Here is a 22838-nt window from a genome sequence, read left to right as displayed (position 1 = left end):
TTAACACATGACTGCGATGACGGCTATTCTTAAAATAGGTCTAAATATACTGTACTTTTTGACATCACAGTTTACAGGACTGGCATCACTCAAGGTGACTCATATAGCCTGCTATAATCTATGTTACTTACTTATAACCCAGGACGGTTAGCTGACTCTGACCCTCTCTCTCTGCTATCTCATAGTTAAATTAGAGATCTGCTGCTGACATTAATGGTATATCTTATTTCCAAAAATTGCAGATTTGTGAAATACTGGTAAGTGGAGGAATTTTTTTCATCTATTTTTCACAAACAAAGGCAGCATGGAAGAGAACTGAGCAGTGAGAGTAACTGAAGGAAGGAGATCACAAAAAGATAAACTAGTTTCTGGACAGTTGATCCAAGAACCGGCTGGGTTTATTTCACAATCGTCCTGGACCAAGAGGCAAAGGAGCTGATCCCTGGAGCCTGACGGAGAAGATTTGAAAATCTGTCTCTCCATACTGAAACTTTCCTAGCTTCCCCGATTCCCTTTGCCTCTAGTAAATTCACCCCTCATCTGCCCTCTCCCTGGAGATCAAAGGACCCCCTTAAACACACACATTTCCCTCACTTTTCACTTTCATTGGACCCTAACTCCCCTCTCCAACAACCACCCACACCCATACACACTCACATACCTCTCTACTGACCAAATTATGAACTGAAAGGAATATAATATACAAACTGTTTTTCCTGAACACCCTCCCCACACAATCTTCTGAACTCGGACTATACTCAGTGAACTCTAATGAACACTTATTTCATTTGTTTATTAAATGGAGAGATCATTTTCTTATTTGGAAATGAATTAGTTTTCTATTGATTACTTGATATTTTGGTGAAAAAGAGTTCTAGATGTTCTTTGATTTGATTGTTGTTTTAATTTGAATAATTAATTGAATATATATTGGTTAACTGAATTGATTTTTTGTGATTACTTTTCCTTTGATGACTTTTGTAGCAAGGTTAACAAGCTATCCGGGTTAGCTCTCTTACCGTGAAATAGAGAAAACCTACGCTACACTGTAGAAATGAACTTTCAGATATTTTAAACTTGCTTCACTTAAGTGATCTTTGGCAGTGAACTACAGCCCTGCTTTTCCTAAAAGGTACTGTACATTCATGTTGTTTGATAACACTTGATAACAGACTTTAAATCCAATCATCCAATCACATTGCAAAGGCACAACATGAGCCAATATATTGTCAGCATTTATAACAGATGACAAGCTTGATTACACCTTGTTTGAAAAACATGTGTTTCAAAGTGTGTTTTGGTGGGAATGATTTTGTATAGCTTGGCTCTTACCCAGAATGTGAGCTACAGCATCCACCAAGTCCCTCTGGCTTCCTGCCTCAGTCTTTACCGCTATCCTCTCTGCAAGAACAAAACTAGACACCACTGGCTGCTGCTGGCACAGGAAGTGGTCAAGCACCTCCATGCAGGATGTGATGCGCTGTGGTAGGGTGCCACCAATAACTGTATCATTGCCACCCATCATCTCCAGCACCACGCCCACGTCACCAATAGCACCCCACTGGACTGCCAGTGCAGGTAGGCCATCGTTACGACGCTTTTCACACACGCGTTCCATGGCTGAGTTGGCATAACCGTAGTTACTTTGCCCAGCATTGCCACGCCCGCAGCTGACTGAGGAGAAGGCCACAAAGTACTTGAGGTCTGGACACAACTTTCTTGTCACCCTGGAGAGGAAATTAAGTGAATGCATCAAGATCAAGAGAGAAGTAAATAGAAGTGCCTATAAGATCCCTAATTTGAATAGAAGGATAATGAAGACTGTGCCTTACTTGTCCAAGTTCATGGTGCCATCATATTTTGGTTTGTTGACCTCAAGGAACATCTGAGGAGTCAGATTCTCCAGCATGCCATCTTTCAATACCTGATAATGACATATCAATCATGTTAATGGAGTTTAGGTGGAAGTGAAATCACTGAAAAGTAGTTTTTGAGCATTAATACCATAATTTGAGATGAGTGTCAACTGTGAGTAAAGTAAGGTTCAGAGCACTACAGTACATTAGGGAAACGGCACAAAACATTAAGTGAAAGACATTCATGTTGTGTAAAAAATTTGTATCATTATGAAACTCTATATAGTAGTCTATATGCAACATGGGTGTAGGGTATGCATCACTCCTTCAATACCTTTCATTATTTTTGGTATATTAAGATTTATCTGCAAAGTCAAAACAAATATAACTTTTTTTTATCAAGATCCACAAATTCTTTTCTGAGAAGTCACCAAAAATGTTGAAAAACCCTATCTCAAAAATGTTAAAGAAGGGAAACAAATCATGGATTTGCACCCTAATCCAGATCCACATAAATAATAAATAGGTCCTTCCTTGGATCATGCCTCGCTCCTCATAAAATTTAATGTAAACTGGTTAAGTAGTTATTGCATAATGCTGCAAACAAACAAACAAACAAACACAAACAAAAACATAGCCTCCTTGGCAAAGGTAAACATGAATTATGCCTCCCAACTGTAGAGGGACCCTGGTTGGATTCAAGGGCAATTGTTTTAATGGGACTGATGGTGAGTGTTTGGTGTGTTACCATTGCTAGGTGAAAGATACCGCCCACTGGACCCAGTGCACCGGCCTCAGCGATGAGTTTCTCTGTTCCCTCCAGCGTGGTGACATCACTTGTTGACACCAGCACCTCCACATCTTGACTCTGCCATTCATGCACTCGCTTTGCCTGGTATCCTATAAACAGTTATATAGTAAACTGTTAGTAAAAACTGTTCAAGCAGCACGTGGTACACCAATCTGTATCATTGATGATTCCAGAGCAAAGCTTCAGGTTTGCTTTATGTACAATGCAACTACAGGGCTATATACTGCAACATATGCCACTATGTTTTGAGAGTGTTCAAAAAAAGTTAGAATTTCATGAGGTTGCATTTGTGTGAGTACATGAGGTGCTCTGGTGGTTCTCTGGCATGGGTACTGCTTATGCCAATTAGGTTGAAAGTAGAAGCTTTTTTTCCTTCTCTGGCTCACTCGTCTCTGAGATGAGACGAAATGAGAATGGAATGGTCATCAAATTCAACACTGCCTTTTAAATAGCGAAAGAGGAAGCCCCATTGACCAGATTTAAATCCAGGATCAAACATATAAAAAAGAACAGGATGAATTTCAATACAACTTATAAACTGGACTTTTGTTCCTGGAGAGTGTGAGGGAGATGGGCGGCACCTCCCAGCATGCTCTCAGGCAATGTTGTAGACACAAGTTATATATATATTATAAATTCTCGCATTCACTGCAGATTCATTGCAGTGGACCCCACAATTTCACAACAAAGTTATCAGTGTATATACTGTTCTCAAAGGTCGATTCTCTCTAACCTACTGTTTTATTTACTGTACGTCACAAATACTTTGCTTTATTTATTATTAGATTATATGCAGTTACTTTACCTACTGTAATGTGTATCTTGCCTTTTGCTGTTGTTGATTTTAAAAGTTGAGCGCGTCTGAACTACTTTATATTTATATAGTTTAATCTAACACTTGTCTCTAAGATTTAATGTAATTGAACGATAAAATACAAATATTTAAGTAAAGTACAACTACCTCAAATTTGTACTTCAGTATAGTCCGTTACTGTCCACATGATTATATAAAACATTTTTTAGTTGATCACAGTGCGTGTGTGTTTGTGTGTGTGTGTCAGTGCTAAAAGGGAGGAGAGGAGGATGGACAGGGAAAGGAAAGAGATAAAGAGCAGGAGCAGGAAGAACCAGGTAAGAAAGTGGATGCATAGTCAAGACCACATAGTTAAAATGCAAAGACAGCCTCTATTTGGCCCCTATTAATTGCAATGTAGTTCGTAACTTCACTAACAGGTGTGTTGAAATCTGTTATTATTCATTAAAATCACATTCTCATTAGGGGCTGAGCACCCCTAACATTCTGATCCTAGAATCAGTCCTGTTGAAAAGGTATAGGCAAACTAATAAGCAGTGTGGGTTGTCCCTCTACCAACATCTCAGTTAATTGTTTACCAGAACTTGATTGAAGTCAATACAAATAAATCATACTTCGTCATAAGAATAAAGAAATGTGTGTACACTGTCAAATTAAGTGTTTAAGTGGTATATTTAACCAATTTGATTTCCAAAAAATATTGATAAGCCTCAATGTGAAATTTGATTATTGGATTTTTAAGGCATAAAGAGTAGAGATTAGTTATAGTAATTAACAGGAAGCATCAGTTGTATGGACTGATCTAAAAACAACTAATTGACTGCACCAGGTCTCCTTTAATTTTCTAAAACCTCTTTAATATTGCTAAATATGCATTTGTATGATATTGATAAACGTCAAACATTTGACTTGTGCATATTGTCCAGAGCCTTTAGCGATAAGAGCAGAGGGTGGAATGGCTATAAAACACAATGGTGAAAGATGCAAGAACATGCTACTTCTCAAAATCTTATATCAGTGCATCAGCGCATCCAAGGTTTTTATTCAAGACCATAGACATTTATTAAACATCGTAGGAAGATGTCAGAAGTATTTTGTGGACTTAAACACTTCACCCACCCCTCCATCGGCATAGTTGTAAGTAGATAATGAGTGAATTTGAATTTTTCATTGTACTATCCCTTTAATATGTGAAAAAAACATGTAAAAAAGACGACAACAAACATGTATATTTCGATCAAATAAGAAGGACAGCATTCCTCCACAGCTCCCTAGCTTCATATCTTTCTACAGCTTTATATCATGTTGATACTGAGACCGTTTTTGACTCTGCTGCTTTAGTTTAAAAAGGCATTGAGGTAATGATGTCAGATCTACTGAGCGGGCCACATGGCTTTCATAGTACTGCCATACAAGCCAGTAGCCAGTCAGATTTTTACCTTTAGCCTCAGCATACCCTGACGTTCTGCTTTTTTACTTTTATTATACCAACCAGTCTGACAGAGCTTAAATATGATGGTTACATAACTGTTCCTGGTACCCCCCAACCCCATTTTTCTCCACTCGCCTTTTAAAAAAAAATGATTTATTCATTTTTTTGCCATCGAGTTTGTGAAGCACTTTTTAACCTTGTTCATATGAGTCCTATACAAATACAGTTATTATTTTTAATATTATAATTATTATAATTGTTGTGCATTACCATTCCTGATGCCTGATCTGGAAGTCAGCACCAGTTTTCGGGCTCCTCTCTCCATCAACCACTGTGCAAGCTCCAGACCGAAGCCACCCAGTCCACCAGTGATGATGTAGGAGTGGGAGGGGACACAATAAGTGCGTCTGATCGCCAGAAGAGACAAGGGGGAAGCAGTTTGGACTTCTGCACCCCTTTCCTCATAACGCACCTGTGTGAAGAGAAAACAACTAAGAGGATATACAGTATACTGATGTGTTGTACTATCAAGTAATAGAAGCAAAACAATCATGTGAGTTTAACACAAACTGAGGTAGAAGGCATTACCTGAAACGTCTTTGGATCTTTAGCATTAGGATTGTTCAATATTCTCTCTCTAATAGACCATGACCATAATAGACCATGTTCCATTATCCTCACACTAAAATCAAAGTTTGAAGGTCAGAGGTGAAACTAACCTGCAGCAGGACCTTGCCAATGTGCTTGCCCTGAGCCATATATCTGAATGCTTCCTCCACTTGGTCCCTCTCAAACACTGTGGTCTTTAGAGGCTGAACTACACCTCCCACAATGCCGTCCTTCAGTAGCTGGGATACTTCCTCCCACTCCTGGTTACCCTCTTCAAAGAGAGCATCCAGCAGGATGCCATGGAACGCTACATTCTTTAGGAAAAGACCCATACCTGAAGAGATCACAACAACATGATTATACTACTCAGTGCTAACTCAGACTGTCTCCGAAAAGTCAGACATTCAAGTCATGACCACTTGCATTTACTTAGTCACATCACTTCAAATGTGTTTACAAAGCAATGCAGGAGTAACAGCATGACAGGGTGTAAACCTTACAAACCTTCAAATGACCTAGCCACACAACTATCTGTGATGGAAGTACAAGAAATTTAAATAGCTGCAGTATAGGGAAATATACTATATACATATACTATATACTATTAAACAACTCTAATGTCTTCTGATATTTCAAGAAACATTTAAAAACATTTATGTAATCTTGAGGCTTGCTACTGACCCAGTGGAGAGTTGTTCGCAAGGTCAAATTTGCCGATCTCCAGGAATCGTCCATGGCGAGCTAGGCAGCGAACGCTAGCCAGCAGTTTCTCCTCAGCCAGAGAATTCAGAACTACATTAACACCTGAAGCACACACAGAAATGTGAAAATGCAATTGAATCGTTTCTTGTTCAAAAAAACATAAAAAAACTAAACAATGCAAAGCTATCATTTATGTATGTTGTATCTCGTATGGTAATCTGTACACTGAGGAAATTCCACTTAAAAAATTTGAAATGTAATCATCCAATCATCATTTTGTTGCAGCTCTATTTAACAATGTAATTTAACTTAATTCCAAATTGTGTTAATTTTGGGAACCTCCATAATATTTTTGAAATAAAGACTTGGTGTAGTGTGGTGTTATGTTTATTTCAAATCAATATTTCTAAGTCCTTATTTCAGAAATACTTAAAAAAAAACAAAAAACCATAACACAACATGTTACTGCAATATGAGATGTTGACCTTTGCCCTGTGTGTGGAGCAAGATGTGCTGTTCAAAAGAGATGTCTCTGGAGTTAGCGAAGGACTCTTCCGAGAGTTGAGAGAACCTCTCCTGCAAGTAGGCCTTCTTCTTTGTTGAGCCTTGTGATAACACATACGAAAAGGAGATTTTATAATTACTGAAAGAGTGAGATTGTATGATAACTATAACAAGTCATACTTACGATAAAGAAAGCATTGAATAACAAAAACTTTGGTGGCCTCTCTTTAAGTGGCAGATATAAGCTTTCATATAAAATAAATAACAGTGAGTAATGTCACTACTAGTGCGTCTGTGAGTAGTTAAATACTAACCGACTGTGGTGAAGACTTTGCAATTCATGCTGAGTGCTATAGCAATGGCAGCCTGGCCGACGCCCCCTGAGCCTGAGTGGATGAGAACAGTCTCCCCATGGCGGAGCCTGCCACGCACCACCAGAGAGTAGTAGGCTGTGGCGTAGACCACTGGCACTGAGGCTGCCTGCTCAAGGGTCCTACACACACACACACACACACACACACACACACACGTTATATATATATATATTAGGGCTGTCAACTATCATTTTATTTTTTTTGATATTCTATTCTATATATATATATATATATATATATTTTATTTTTTTTTGCTTGTGATATATTTTGAGCATTGCTAGAAGAGAGCCTGTTACCCAAGCATTTCATTGCCAGCGACTGCTAAATGTAATTGGTGTGCACATGACAATAAAGTCTTGAATCTTGAATCTTGCATCGGTAACAACAAATACAATACTGTGCTGCATATATAAAAAATATACATGTTTGATTGACATTATATTTTCATGGTCTGGTCTGCACTTCATATGCTGAAACCCAACAGAGCCGCAGCAAACCTTTGCGCAATTTAATTTACATTTCTGCTAAAGTTCTGTCATTTCAATGACCTTGTACAAACTCTTTCTACATAATTAATTGCATCAAGTTCAAATTTTGTTATTGCAAACAAACAACCTTGACAATGAAAAATTGTGCTAATCATAAGTTTTCCTTAAACAGCATGCCCGTGGCGATTTTCGGTGAGTTTTTGTCAGGGGGCATGGCAAACAGAACAGAATACAGGAAGTGCATATAACTTCTCTGTATATTGCCCAATCTGCCTTCTCATGTATGACAAAGGTCCCACCCTGAACAGACCCTTATGGTAATATTGAATAATATTCATAACACCCCGTAGCTGTAACAGCAAATGTCATGTTTTACATTTTGGTTTCCTCTGGCTAGCTCGTTTACCCATTGCATGTGGAATTTGATCAGGAAAGCCTAAAGGAGTTGGTGATGCCATACAATTAAACTTTTGAGAGTTTGTCAGTGGGCCTGTCCATGGCAATAGATTTGAACCTCCTGGTGTGACAGGCAGCACTGAGAGGAAGTAGTTGACATGGGGGAGTGCAAGTGCTGCCTATAGATGCACTGTATGAATGTGTGTGTGAATGGGTAAATGTAAAACTGTACTGCAAAAGCGCTTTGAGTGGTCATCAGAGCTATATATAGATAGAGACCATTTACCATTACTTTTAACGAGTGGTGGAGAGAAATTATTTAAATACCCATATTTAAAAGGAATCGAGAAGCTGTTTGCCCCCTTAAATCTGTGTTTATGGGTGATTATTACTTGTTCCTCCACTTAGTCCCTCTCAAACAATGTGAGAGGGACTGTGATTTTCTAGCTGTGAGATAAGTGATGGCATGCCAGGTTGGATAAATATGTTGTTTTCCAGTGAAATAATAAATGGTCTGTATTTATATAGCACTTTTCTAGTGTTGGTGATTACTCAAAGAGCTTTACAGTACGTTTTTTTGTCATTCTCCCATTCATACAGTGCATCTATGGGAAGCACTTTTTCTATGAGGGGCAATCCGGGGTTCAGTATCTTGCCTAAGGACATGATGTGGGATGATTAAAAAAACACACACACAATACACACAAACACAGCATATTTACAAATTAGAAAACTGACCAACAGGAGGGAATATCCCAGAGGAACCGTCTGTCAGCGTTCACACTTGTTGCCAGGCCTTTAGCAGGTAACAGGCCCATCACACGCCGACCACTGGGGTCACGACCAGAAAACTCCATACCCAACATGCACTGCTGCAGAGCTACACCCCCTACAGAAAGCACAATGAAAAGTAGAATTTAATAAATTGTGAGAGCTTGATGTGCAAATTGACAGATGTTGACAATGCGCACCTGGAATAGCATCTGGTGGAAGTTTGCCAGTTGCAAGCATTATATCTCTGAAGTTGAGCGAGCTATAGTATACGCAACATTGTTGCATTTCAGAGCTGTTGGCCACAAAATGACAGAGTGGGGAGGCAATCCATCGCAGAGTAGATAGGTCACCTCGAGTCAACACGTTGATGTAGGCCTGCTCTGTCAACTCCTCATTTTGATCTGGCAATCACAAAACACAAACAAATGCTTTAATGAAACTGTAACCCATTAAAATATATCAAACACTCTTCTCAACAGAGAGGATGTCACAAAGGAAAACAAGTTATTAGCATCAAGCTGAGCTGGACATATTTTTTGTTAATTCTGAAACTGTGGCAGGACAAATCAAAAAATTGTGAACCCGCCACAGTCTAAATAATTAATGGGAAAGATGGCGAGATAGAGCATTTTCGAGGTACCTGTACGTGTTCTCAGAGCGCCATTCTAGTTTACACCATTTGAATTTGTTTTCAATCAAGCACTTTTTGTTGAGATGCACAATTTTTTTCTAATATTTCTGTTATTTTCTTTAATTCTTATTAACTGGACATAATTAACAATCCCTCCAGTTCAATGTGAAAACTGACCTATAAATATTATTTTATTATATCATAATATTAAAACATTATTAAATTGAACTTCCAAGGGTATCAGCATGTTGCAGATTTATAAAGGTATGTTCTGTTTTCAGGAATTATGCAACCTCTTTGCCCCAACCAGGAGATTTGTATAAGCAGTATATTCAAAGCTGTCGGGACAACGGAAGGACCTGCTGGAACGTGAAGGAGGCTTTAGACTTTGCTCTAAACGGTACGTGCATGACTGCAACTGACAACTATGACGTCTGACTGTCTATGTGGACAGTACACACTTTACGGACCATCGCTTAAGCATGCAATAGCACTGCTCACAGCAGTATAATGCAGCAACGGAGCAAAAAAACAAGCGAGAAATCTCTTATGAAAATTTTCAAAATCCTAAAATGTTTTGGTTCATTATGAAACAGTGGAGGGACAAATTAGAATATAGTTGGCCTGCAAAGTCTATATAATTAATGAGAAACACTGCTTTGACATGGAGAAATAGGGCATTAGCCTTGGCGATGGATTATGCTCTCAGAGCATCCTTCTCGTTACCTCCAACCTCCAAGTAGGTTATGTTTTCTTCAGCGTTTTTTGTTCCAGCCGATACTTGGCACAGATGTTCCTTGATACCAGCCATTGGCTTATCGTAGAAGATAACTGCAACTAATGATTATTTATTATTTCTGTTTTCTCCATTAATCAATTGATTGTTTATTTTTCATTAATACTCCAGTGGTTCCACTCTCTGACCTGAGCCACATATTGATATTGTAGACAACATATATTGTAGATATCCATCCATCCACGTCAGGAAAAAAATGCAGGGAGGTCCAAAAATTGTGCCTTATTCACCAACTGTTCTTAAGAAGAAATTTCTTATTAAAACCCACTTGTATAGTTTTAACAAAGATTATGACATTCTCCAATATTTTCTTATCTGGGATTTGTTCTTACGTCAGAACAGTATAAAAAAGCCAACATGACCGACCTGAAACGGATATTATTTAAAACACGCAATATTGCCAATGATGCGCTGGTTCAGCTCATATAACTCTATGCTAATTAGGAACTTACAGAGACATGACATTCATCAATATAAGAACACAAGTGCAAACAATTTTGTAGTTTAATAACACAAGTTTTCTTTTGAAACATAAGAACAAATTTAAGAAAATTCTTAAAAAGATATAAGTTGTCCAGTAGCTTATAGGGTAAAATATGCTGCTTCCCCTCGAACACTGAATTGTTTTGAACTTTTCATGTCTGCCACTATAAAAAAATATCCTTCCTGAAATTACACATGTCAGCAAACTGTAATTTTTTTTCTCGAAGTAAATGTACAACATTTCTTATAAGCACTGTTGAGCTGTTTTACAATAGAGATGTATGGTAAATGGTCTGCATCAGAACCACATCAGTTAAACCAAATAATAAGTGATATTTTTATATACTGTTACCAGAAGTGATGAGCTGGTGCCTGAAGACGCCCCAGTGTCCATCTCTGAACACATTTACAACCAGATCTCTTTCCAGCACTGACGTCATGGACTTAGGAGCCAGTTGGAGGCTTGGTGCAACTGAAGACTCATTTAGATTGGACACAAACGCACAGCTGGTAACAAATAAGGAGGAAACCGAGAAAAGGAAAACAGAACACAGAATTAAAAAAGCAAATCCTAGAAAGTGAGTGCAGTGCTACCTAATCACTAGAGTCTTTATGATAAATATAGAAAATATATTACCAATATATAGAAAACTATTACATATGGCCAAATTCTATACCTGTGTCAACACTAGTGTAGGATATTGTATGATAGAAGATATGTCCTACCGTATGCGGCTGCCACCTGGCTCCTGCCGTAAACAGTTGACCATTCCAACAATGCCACAGTTGGCCTGAGAGGCAGTCAACCACACTGGACAGTCTGTTGTCTCCACCATCATTGCCTGCCAGACAGATCCACATAGTTACTCACAGTCATGACTAACGTGACATTTGTAAATGATGATTGAAGTCACAATAAAACAGTATACTGATATACAGTACTTTCAATATAAACATTATGATCTCTCTTTGATCTGACATTCTGAATTGAAAGTAAGACTCACAGAAGGATATAGAACCCACCTTGAGTTTTTCTACCCATTTGTAGTCGGTAGTGTCCACAGAAAGGTAAATAGGCTGTTTGGCTGGAGACCGGTTGCGACAAAGAAAGAGGGCTGAGCCATAAAAAGACTTCCTGACAGCCACCAGACTGAGGGAAACCTCAGAGAAGACCTTCTCCCACTCAGCCTTGTGACAAGAAGGAGATACTATCAGTAAACATCATCCCCACTCCCATAAAGTGATGCTAGCATCTCCAAGATAATGTCACTGAAAATTTAAAAATATATATTTGAACTATCAGCTTCAGAGGTGTTGACTCACATAGATTGACAAAATTATGCATCTATCAAACTGTGAACCGTTTTTAGAGTTATCAGTGCAATACGATATAAAATACACAAAAATTATTAAGAGTATTTATAGTTTCTTTAAATGATTAGAAACCTGTTTACCTGTGTGAGTAGTCCTTGCTGGTTGCTGCTCTGGGCTGTGTTGGAAAGGAAGGCCACTGTTTCAGCCAGTGTCTCTCCTTTCAGCAGGGTGTGGAGGAGAACAAACCCTCCTTGTTTGGCTCCAGAAGACAGATTTGCCACCAGCAGTTTAGGGTCCATCCTTAGAGGGCCCCAGGCGTGATTACACAACACTAGGTCTGCCCCGCCTATTAGGCTTCCAGGAGCCGGGCCCATCTGAGGATCCCACTGAGCTGAAGTGACCGCCAGCTCCTCTAAGGTGGCTTGGTAGGGGGTCAAAAGATCCAAGTTGGATGCTGTGGCAGTGTAGTCCACACGCAGCATGGGCTGGACATTTAGGAGGGGTACCACATGAGAGAAGAGCTGGCCATCATTAGTGAGAGCCTGGTAGGGGTCAAAATTAGGAGGGTTTAAGCATAATGCAGTCATTCTGCATCTGAATGAAATTTGCCTATTTTTTACATCAGACTTATTGTGAGTTTTCAGTTTTACCTCAAGGACTTTGATCTTGCCGGGCATGCTGTTTTCCAAAGTGATGTCCAGGCAGTGTCTGAGAGCATGGTTGTTTAGCAGTCCCTGTAGCAGGCTGTCTTGCAGCAGACATGCCCTCTCCTTCTCCACCAGCTGTTCCAGTTCAGACTGAAGATTCCCATTCAGCTCCAAGGCACAGAGCAAGGCCAGCAGCCGCGGCAGGCCTGGCTGAGAGGGCTCAGGGCATGGAAATGGGCTGTCTGACTCCACTTGTAGCCCAGGGATGGAGAGCTTGACACCATGAGGGGCCAACTTTCGCTGCAGTCTGTGAATTAAACCTAGAGAGAGTGGGATTAAGTGTAAAAAGCAAAACAACTCAGAGGTGTTCTATATAAAGAACATTCTAAAAGATTGCAAAAGGGAGACATAAAGTGTCAGTAATAAAAAAAAAAAACATAAGCTGATGCTTCTGAGAGCACAGCGTAAATAATACTAGTAAAACTGAAACAACAAATGGCTAATTTTGTTGCCCTATAACAAACAACAGTGTTAAACAGACCTTGCATGTTTGGACCTTACAGACACCATGTGAAGATGATCATAATTGTGGTTGTTTGAGACCCCTGGTATCAGCATCAGCCTTGGGCTGGTTATGGCTTCATAAGATAAAAAACGTCATCAAACACTATTTATAAATCTGGTGGAAACTCTTATATCTAAGATCTCAGAGTTAATGGATAATCAACAATAATCAACACCCCAACTTTACAAACTTTTACACCTTATATTAACTATATGGTATCCATGTATATTACAAATAGGTAAAATTGTTGTTGAGTAACACCTAAAGTAGAAGCCTTCCAACTATGAATACTGCTGTAGAATATTGCAGTCCAAGAAGAAAAGAAGAGGATGCTACACCTGAGTTGGTAAATAAAAGACACCTCTTCAGCCCCTTGGCATCTAATATCTTCCATTGCCACAATAAGCTTATGTATTTATGTATCAAACGACTGCATTGCTGTAATTTAAAATAAATATTAAATCAAATCACTGAAAGGTGTTTAAAATTTAAAATGTTATCTGAAGTGATGGAAAGTTATACATCCCAACTATGACAGAGGGTTCAATCTGTTTACCTATGCAGATTCTCAGCTGGTCTGTAAGTTTCCCATCGGCTGTTAGGCACTCTGTCTCCACATAGGGAACAAACACAAATTCCTCCAGGGTGGGTGGACTCTGTTGATGCTGCCGACGTGGGGCAACAGTGGCATGCAGACCGCAGATTTGGACTCCACCAGCAACTACTTTGTCAAGGCAACTGTCGACATGGACATCCACAGCTAGAGAAATTAAAGAGAGAAAAGTTTGACGTTGGAATTTACATGAACAGCACGTAAATGTGTTTCTAATCAGATCTGTAAAATCTGTCGACAAGTACCCTATCACGCACGTACGCACACACGCAGGCACGCACGCGTATTGAGTTGCCTCAGTCCTAAGAGTCCTGTGTAGAAGAAACTCAGGAAAAAGTTTCTTTGTGTAGAAGAAACCCAGGAAATATGAAATGGTTGTCCTTCTGGAAGTTTCACCTATCTCCACAGGATCTCTGGAGCTCAGCTGGAGTGACCCTAGATTTCTTAGTCACTTTGCGCACGCGCGCACACACACGTAGGCACACACAACGACACACACACACACATACCACGCTTAATACAAACACACACACATAGTCACTGTATATAAAAAATCGACATGCCTGTTTTGATTGGGCTGTTTGCTTGGCTGGTGTTAATGCCAGTTGCAGCTTCCTTTCTAAAAGTGTGACCTGCAGTACTTGAGTCATGGCAAGTAAAACCAGCTGCGGGAAGCCAGATTTTACTTACTTTCAAAGTTCAGTGAAGCTTGAGTCATTATGCAGAACCTCAAACTGGAGAATCAGTTGTTGTTGGCATGAACGCACCTGTTGTCATAATTAACAATGCGTTACGTTTAGGAAACCCAGTCGCCACGGCTAGAGCCTGCTGGTCGCCTATTTATTCAAAGTTTAAAAATATTGAATGTATCGCGTGTCCAAATTGCACCAAATTTGACACTACACTTCCTTGAGCCCTTAACAATCCACGTGCTAAGCATGAAGCCGATGAGATGAAAGTTTCATGAGATATGCTACTAATAATGTGCATGCATATTGTCTATTAAAATTGGCTTTGAATACAATGATAACACACCCTTCTTTCCATCAGTGTACTCGCAGATCTTTTCCAGATGGACAGCTGGATCAATACACACAGAGCGTATTCTGGTTGGCAAACGCAGACTTCGACCCGACAGCCCGACCACAACCATCTGCAGCATGGTGTCCAGAAATGTCACCCAGTTTTCTGTCCACAGCAGCTTCCCACTATCTCCTGGAAACAGCCCATCAAATGACAATTGAAGCAAAAGCATTGCATAGCAACCTATTGCTACTTTAGGCTGGGAGATACTATCATATTGCATTTATATTTCTATTAAAAACAAAACAACAGATGTAATAGTAATCTAAACAATTCAAAAAGATTTTTAAAAAAATACACACTTCTTACTTATCACTTACACCTATCCCTTTTACCTGTATTGTTGGACTCCAAGATGCCTTGGAATGACTTTCCATAGTCATAGCCACGCAGGCGCAGCTCTTTGTAGATATCATGTGCTGTCAGCTTCACTTTCGGGTCACCATTAACATTGCCAGCTTGTTGACTTATCTGACTATGGAATGAATTGAGGGCGGCATCCTCCAGAATGGTCACCTTGCCTGAAAAAAAGATAAACGGTAAATGGTATTTTCTCTATGAGAAGGGGCATTTTGGGGTTCATTATCTTGCCCAAGGACACTTCGGCATTCAGAATAGGGAGACTGGGATCGAAACGCCGACTCTCTGGTTAGCAGAGGTGGGAAGTAACGAAGTACAAATACTTCGTTAATGTACTTAAGTAGATTTTTCACATATCTGTACTTTACTTGAGTATTTATTTTCGTGACGACTTTTTATTCGATACATTTGAACACAAATTTCTGTACTTTCTACTTCTTATATTCTCGAAACAGGCTCGTTACTTGAGCAGTGGCGGTTGGCGCAATGCACGGCGCACCTCTCTCTCGCTCACTCGCGTGCCCCCTGCCTCGGGAGATACGCAGGCCCGGCGGCGTATTTGCTGTCGGGGGGGCAGGGCAAGACCCTAAGCGTCCGGAGGTTGGTCGGGCTGCCTTGGTCGACCGGGGTCGAGCAGGCTATACCGGTAATGATCCCTCCGCAGGTTCACCTTCAGAAACTTTAAGACTTTTACTTCCTCTAGATAGTCAAGTTTGATCGTCTTCTCGGCGCTCTTCCAGGGCCGTGACCAACTCTGGCAGGGCCGATACGAGGACCTCACTAAACCATCCAATGGGCAGTAGCGATGTGTGTACAAAGGGTAGGGACTTAATCAACACGAGCACATTCCCCATCCATATATTCCCTTTAGAATTATCCAGGTGCTCATGCAGGAGCTCGGTTCAGTTCAGTCTTCATTATTCTGTCTGAAGTGTGGCCTGCAGCAAAACTAGATTGTGTCCAGTGATTTTTTTTTCTTCTCTGTACTAGCACTGTCCAGGTTGTTAACAAAAGAGAAACTATCCTATTTTGTGTGCCTAGAACTTGTTTCCTTTTGCTGAGTTATCATAAGGGGCAGTGTGAATCATTCCTGCTACTGATTAGAAAGTGAAAGGTCCATGTTTAGTGATATTTACAGAATTCTTTAGTGGTTACACTGTGGTCTATTAGTCTTTTTAGGCAGACACAAGAGGCACTTGTTTATTCTGTTGTGTTGGTTCTTTGTTGTCCCTAGAAGTTCAGATGCACTAGTCCATTACTATTTGAACCTCAGCATCTGGGGTTCCAAATTTGTAAAATTATATAGTATATGTATATTTTTGTTATACTTTTTCAGTCAGTTGATATAAAGCCTGAAGAGAAAAATGTTGGGTTGTTTTGTGTCTGTATAGGCCTACTATAAAAAGCACTTTGCATTTTTAATTTTGGTACTTATACTTTTACTTTTGATACTTAAGTACATTTCAACACCAGATACTTTTGATACTTAAGTACATCTAATATGAGCTACTTTAAGACTTTGACCCAAGTCATTTTCTTACGGGTGACTTTAACTTTTACCGGAGTCACTTTCAGGTAAGATATCTGTACTTTTACTCAAGTATGGCTTTCAAGTACTTTATACACCACTGTTGGTTAGAGGACAACTGGTCTAATCCCTGAGCCACAGTCGCCCGAAAGATGCAGAATAAAAACATTGACATTTTCTCTGATTTGTTGTCTATGATCTAACAAATTGATGTCCGTTACAACAGGCCAAGCAAACACCCCATTCCAAACAGGCAGGTTTAGAACAGGCACTGCACTATCTACATGATTGCTTGACTGAGTGGAAACATGAGGTCAGATGTTGTTAAATCCTGTTGGCCAAATCATGATGATGTTTTTATATACAGTGAATATGCATGTGTTTGTATTAGGGAAGGTGTGTGTATGTGTGTGTGTGTTTGAGTAGCTCATAATAGTACAATGCAAAGTATTCAGACCCCTGACTGTTACAAAGGAAAAACTGAAATATCAAATTGACATACGAATTCATATTCTGAAATATGGCCTGAAATTTTTCAGTTCAAAAACTACATATAACAAATACAAAAAATACCCACCACTGACAGCCAGATTTCCATTCTCTGAAACCTCAAATCTGTTGGTGGCAGGCATGAGATGCACCTCCAACTGGATAGAACCTGAGAAGTGCAGAAAGATGAAAAGAAATGACACGTTGAGTGACAGAAACAGATGGACTGATGAACTGCTTGTCCTCATCATCACTTTCATCGATCTCCATACACCCCCATCCCTGCTGCTCTACTCTCACCTGTCTTTGGTAGGATGGTAGCTCTGTGGATGGTGATGTCCTCAAAGTTTACTGGGGTGCTTTCCATGACAGCACCCAGACTTCTCACAAAAGTGCGCCAGGCTAAAACCAGGTAGCCCGTTGCTGGGTAGAGCACACGCCCATCAATGCAGTGTCCAATCAGGTAGTTGTTTGTTGACTCTGGGTTTACATCTGTTGTTGGTTATGGACACCGACCCACAATGTGACCAAGTATAATGAAAAAGCACAGTTTAATATTTTTCCTTTACATAACAAAAGAATATGGATGCCAAGTTTTATTCCACCTGTGCAGTCCTTACCAATATTATAGATGCTGGCTGAATTGGATCCTCCGGAGCCAGAAGAAAAATCCTCGACCTTGGGGACATCCCAAGTCTGGGCATGGTCCCATTGGACCAAGGGAGAGATCAAAGGGGTACCAACTGGCACAGGGTACATCACAGCAGGCCAGAGCCTGTTTACATCCACATTGATGCTACAGAGGTGCATAAAAAAGAATTATAATATTAATGATAACAAACTGCATCTAAGAGTGCTCAAATAGGAGGAGGAAACAGCAAAGCCCATCCGGAACAACATATCCCCCAACCTAAACTGATACACAAAAAATAATAGAGTAAGGCATTTACTGACCCATTAATGTAGATTTTGCCAAGGTTTGAGAGGAAGAACTCAAGGTTGTTGGGGAGTCCTATCTTCATCAAAGGAAGGACGGAACAAGTAGGCTTCAGGCTGCGCTTCAGAATGGTCTATGCCGAAAACAAGTGTAAACATTTTTAAACTCAGAAGGTAGAGCAGGTCATCCACAAACCAGAAGGTCAGCTGTTCGATCAGTCTCCCCCAAGCAACATACCGAAACGCAAATTGGTCTAGACGGAGTTGCCAGCAGTTTATGTGTGATGTATCATAGAGTGCATTTATGTGCAGCCATTTACAATATACCATTTTACAAAGAGAGGGAGAGAGAGAGAGAGATAAAGAGACATGATTTGCTCATCACAGATTTTGAATTATTCATTCTACCCAAATAACTAAAACTTATCATAATGGAATACACACCTAATAGTTGAGATGTCATATTATCATGTAAATATTATAAACAACAATAATTATATCTAAAAATTATATTATCATCAATGTTGGATTATCGCAACAACCCTAGTTGCTACCAGAGGGAGGACCAAGATATTGTTTGTCTTGTTATGTAACTTACATGTTATGTCGTGTGTGTGTGTGTGTGTGTGTGTGTCTGTCTGTGTCTGTCCGTCTCTGAACCTCTTCATACAGACAAAAATAATCACATTTATTCAGTTATTAATCTATGGTATTGGATCATGAATCCAGATTGTTCCAGTCACTTTAACCCTGATGTCCTGGCTGTGTGTGTCCCGTTACATCTCGTGTTGTGTGTAGCAGGCAAACTGAATGCATACAAAAATTATCTTTTAAATGTGTTCAAATATGCTCATAAACTCTAGACCACATTAAACAAACACAAAGTAAACTTCAGTACTGTTCAGGTCATAATAACTTGTGTTTAGTGTTGGTGTTTATTGTTAAAGTGAGTAAAGTGAGCACAGTTCAGAGGAGGAGTGAGAACACGTGGCAGGCTAATACGGAACAGGCTGCCACTGCAAAATCAAAATAGTGGAAACCCTAAAATAAATCAATTTAATACTAGTCAGTCAAGTTAGAATATAAGACTCGAGTCCAGACCTCTGGCTGTTACAATATGAAATATAAATTCAAAACAATCAACTATATTTCATTTGCCTTTCCCTATGGACACTTCCATGCAATACAAATAGTTCACCTGCCATCTTATCTGTGGCGTGTAAAAGGGAAAGTTTTTTGAAGACAGGGTTGATGATTGACTCTCTAAGCAGCCAGTAAGGGCTCACCCAATGTTTTCTTCACTAATGATACATAGGTACGTGCTAGCATAGACCACCCACATCATGTAATTTGATGCCTGTAGAAACAGTAACCAGTGTGTTAATATGAGGAGTGTAAATGTTTAAACTGCTGCTTATTGGAATGTTGATGTTTGTGGCCTTTGTGGCATGCTGACTGTACCTGTAGCACAGCATGAGGCGCTATCTCCACCACCACAGCATTTTCGGGAACCAGACTCAGGCCCTCCTTAAACAGCACAGGGCTGACCAGGTTGTTGACATAGTACTCAGCTGAGCTGTACAGAGCCAGAGGAGAATCCCACGCAGACTGAGGGATACTGGTGCTTACCCAGCGGGATGAACGCTGGCATGGCTCCTTGATCACCTAAACACAAAATTATTATTTGGTAGTTCAAATATTTTTTTAATAATTGATCAATAGTCAAATACAATCAAAAAAGCATGAAAAGATGTGCAGGAGGCAACTTGGTTTACTTTATTACTCTTACTATAGTAATAATAATAATAGTGATGCTAATAATCTGACATATCTAGCCTGGTATAACAGTTTTAGATATAAATTCAACAAAAACTATCATTATGATGCAGGATAAAAAACAGGTTTAGACCTTATCATTATAAATCAATTAACTATAAATATGACAATTAAAGGTATGGCATAAAAACACCAGACAAATTATAAATTTTACAAATTATTATACCAAATAGTTGTGGGAATGTATTACCAAGTCTCCCACGTAGCTGTTAGATTGTTCAAGCGTCATGACTTTACTGTTGCGGACAATTCAAATACAGCAGAGCTATGTACCTTCTTTAGAGCAGCCAGCAGGTTGGGAGCAATGGAAGCCATGAAGTAGGAATGGAAAGCGACACCAGCAGTGTGCACCTCTCTTGCAAACACTCCCTGATCTTTCAGCTCAGATACAAATTTCCGGATTGCTTCCTAATGAAACACACATATCACATCTGTCAACGAAATACTACAACCTAACATAGTTTAAAGCCTCCTTTAAAAAAATGTTGTCACTGCTATGATTTTCAACAACTGTATTGTTAAATTGTGTAAAATTGATGTTGTCTATGTTGGCAACAAAAGACAAAGTCTGATTGAATGTTTGACCTGAGGACCAGAGATGGTGATGGTTTTCTCAGCGTTGTGGCAGGCTGGGACAACTCCTTGAGGACACTTAGCCAGGCACTCCTCCCAGGTCATCCCTGAAGGATAGACAGTGAGCACAAGTGTAAGACTATTCATTTTAACTTTATTCCAGACACTAAAGGTCCATATCCAAGATTATTAAATCATTATTAAAACACATACAGGCATTTGTTTCAGTGTTTCCAGAAAGAAGAGGAATACCTTGTGTCCCTCTGTCGAGGCTCAGTTAAGACCATTATGATAACATTTCTCGAATAAGTTAATCAACGCCTACATTTGTACATAAAATTCCTCAAGACAGCAGGGAAAGTAGGAACATTACAGGCCACAAACATGTGACCTGCACAAGCCCAGCTTGAGAAACCTTGGAAAGATTTTAAATGCATCATTAAATGCCACCTGAAGCTTTTTCATTTTAGTTTTACTGTAACTGCGCCACAAGTGCGCGGTATAGAATGGAGTACAGTAGGCTCAAAAGAAGGATATTTTAACATCCTCTGTACACATGCAAAATTTGCGTACCAGCATATTGGCTTGTGCATACAATTTACAACACTTCAGGTGAACATCGTCATCATCACAAAAATCATCCCAGATGATAGCTTTTTATCCTTGTTGGTTTTAGCAATCATAACCACGCTCTTCTTAGGGTTAAACTTAATATCAAACTGCAAACCATAATCTGAACAGACTCTAAGCAGCTGCTGCAAACCAGCGCTATAGGGGGAGACAGTATGACTAAATCATCAGCATATAAAAGCTGGTTGACAAGCCTGTCCCCCACCACACATCCAGTCTTACACTCTAACTTTTTTTGGAAAGATCATCCATATACAGATCGAAAAGAACAGGTTACAGTATTCCACCCTGTTGGATACCATTGGCCACTGGGAGTGGTGCAGATGTACTCTTACCCCATGTAACTTGCATGGTTAGATGTGAATACCAAAAGTGCAAGATCCTTATCAAGTATGGGGGAACTCAGTCAAATGCTTTAGATGCATCCCAAAAACACATCAATATAAAGGTGTCATGTCTTCTACACTTACTAAAAATTTCCTTCAGAGCATATATACAGATATCTGTGCCATGATTGTTTTTGTCCTAGTTACTACTGGTAGCATGAGGTGGTACCTGCAGCCCAATCAGGTTGCACAGGTAATCCAGCTCCTCCAGGACAGCACATCCATATGTGCGGTCGCAAGAAGGTCTCAAGAGCATGGAGGAGATACCAGGAGACCAGCCATTACACGAGGAGAGCTGCAATGCTGTTTACGCCTGAAACTTGAACACTTCTCCCACCCCTCCATTGGCATACTGGTGAGTAGATAATGAGTAAATTTACATTTTTGGGTGAACTATCCCTTTAATCAGTCCAAATGAATTGTACCAGATGGAATGAAATTGCCTACGGGCAGTCCTAATATATCACTGTAAGGGTTTTGTATTTGCCAGTGTTTAGGTTCCACCTCTTTTTGAAGAAGTGTTTTCTGTTTATTAGTACATCCCTGTGTATATGTTTGTTTGAGTTGTTCCTGTGTTTCATGTTTTCACACTCCGTGTTCTGTTTCCTGTTTTATTTTGTAGTCTCTGTTCCTTGTGTGTTTTCTTTCTTCACTTCCTGTCTGTGATTGTCTGCAGCAGTCCACCTGTGTCCAATTGCCTCTACCTTCCCTGTGTGTGTATATAAGTCTCTGTGCTCCTCTTTGTCCTTGTCCGATCGTTGTCTAAGTGCCGTTATGTCCTGTCCTCCTGTGTTTCTGTATCCTGTGTCTCCTGAGCTCCCGTCCTGTTCACCTGTGTAAGCCTCCTGTGTTTTCTCCCATGTGCTTTTGTTTCTTCAGTTTTACCTTTTGAGATTCCTGCGTTTATTCTTATTTTTCTGTTAAAAACTGTTTATTAAAAAGACTTTAGTTCAAACTCTGCATCTGGGTCCATCTGCCTCACCTATTCCTGACAATCACATCTACAAGGACGTGAGGTCACTGTGACCTTGATGTTTGACCTTAGGCTCTTAAAATCGAGTGATTTAATCCTGGAGTCCAAGTGAATAATTGAGCCCAATGTGAAAGGATTCCTTGATGGCGTTCCAGTAATGTGCTTTGTGAGGTCACTGTGACCTTGACCTGTGAATATTTATACCAAATTTGGAGAAATTCCCTCAAGGCATTCT

General features: G+C 39.8%; 1 protein-coding gene across 1 annotated transcript in view; it reads right to left on the bottom strand.

The window, feature by feature from the left end:
• Window positions 1–22838, bottom strand: part of fasn (fatty acid synthase) — a 64600-nt gene that overhangs the window by 9062 nt on the left and 32700 nt on the right. Inside the window, exons 12-36 of the mRNA XM_035145196.2 lie at window positions 20627–20721; window positions 20315–20449; window positions 19667–19870; window positions 18224–18339; window positions 17890–18065; window positions 17570–17761; window positions 17358–17438; window positions 15228–15413; window positions 14845–15024; window positions 13753–13956; window positions 12635–12951; window positions 12125–12526; window positions 11694–11858; window positions 11397–11512; window positions 11023–11177; window positions 8958–9161; window positions 8725–8875; window positions 7043–7221; window positions 6710–6829; window positions 6204–6326; window positions 5633–5856; window positions 5184–5385; window positions 2605–2756; window positions 1833–1924; window positions 1333–1727 (exon numbers count right to left, since the gene is read on the bottom strand). Of these exons, the coding sequence (XP_035001087.2) occupies window positions 1333–1727; window positions 1833–1924; window positions 2605–2756; window positions 5184–5385; window positions 5633–5856; window positions 6204–6326; window positions 6710–6829; window positions 7043–7221; window positions 8725–8875; window positions 8958–9161; window positions 11023–11177; window positions 11397–11512; window positions 11694–11858; window positions 12125–12526; window positions 12635–12951; window positions 13753–13956; window positions 14845–15024; window positions 15228–15413; window positions 17358–17438; window positions 17570–17761; window positions 17890–18065; window positions 18224–18339; window positions 19667–19870; window positions 20315–20449; window positions 20627–20721 (4566 nt within the window). The remainder of the gene's footprint in view (window positions 1–1332; window positions 1728–1832; window positions 1925–2604; window positions 2757–5183; window positions 5386–5632; window positions 5857–6203; window positions 6327–6709; window positions 6830–7042; window positions 7222–8724; window positions 8876–8957; window positions 9162–11022; window positions 11178–11396; window positions 11513–11693; window positions 11859–12124; window positions 12527–12634; window positions 12952–13752; window positions 13957–14844; window positions 15025–15227; window positions 15414–17357; window positions 17439–17569; window positions 17762–17889; window positions 18066–18223; window positions 18340–19666; window positions 19871–20314; window positions 20450–20626; window positions 20722–22838) is intronic.

The sequence above is a fragment of the Hippoglossus stenolepis genome, chromosome 21, assembly GCF_022539355.2.
Source record: "Hippoglossus stenolepis isolate QCI-W04-F060 chromosome 21, HSTE1.2, whole genome shotgun sequence".
Classification (NCBI taxonomy): domain Eukaryota; kingdom Metazoa; phylum Chordata; class Actinopteri; order Pleuronectiformes; family Pleuronectidae; genus Hippoglossus; species Hippoglossus stenolepis.
This window is presented reverse-complemented; position numbering and strand designations above follow the sequence as displayed.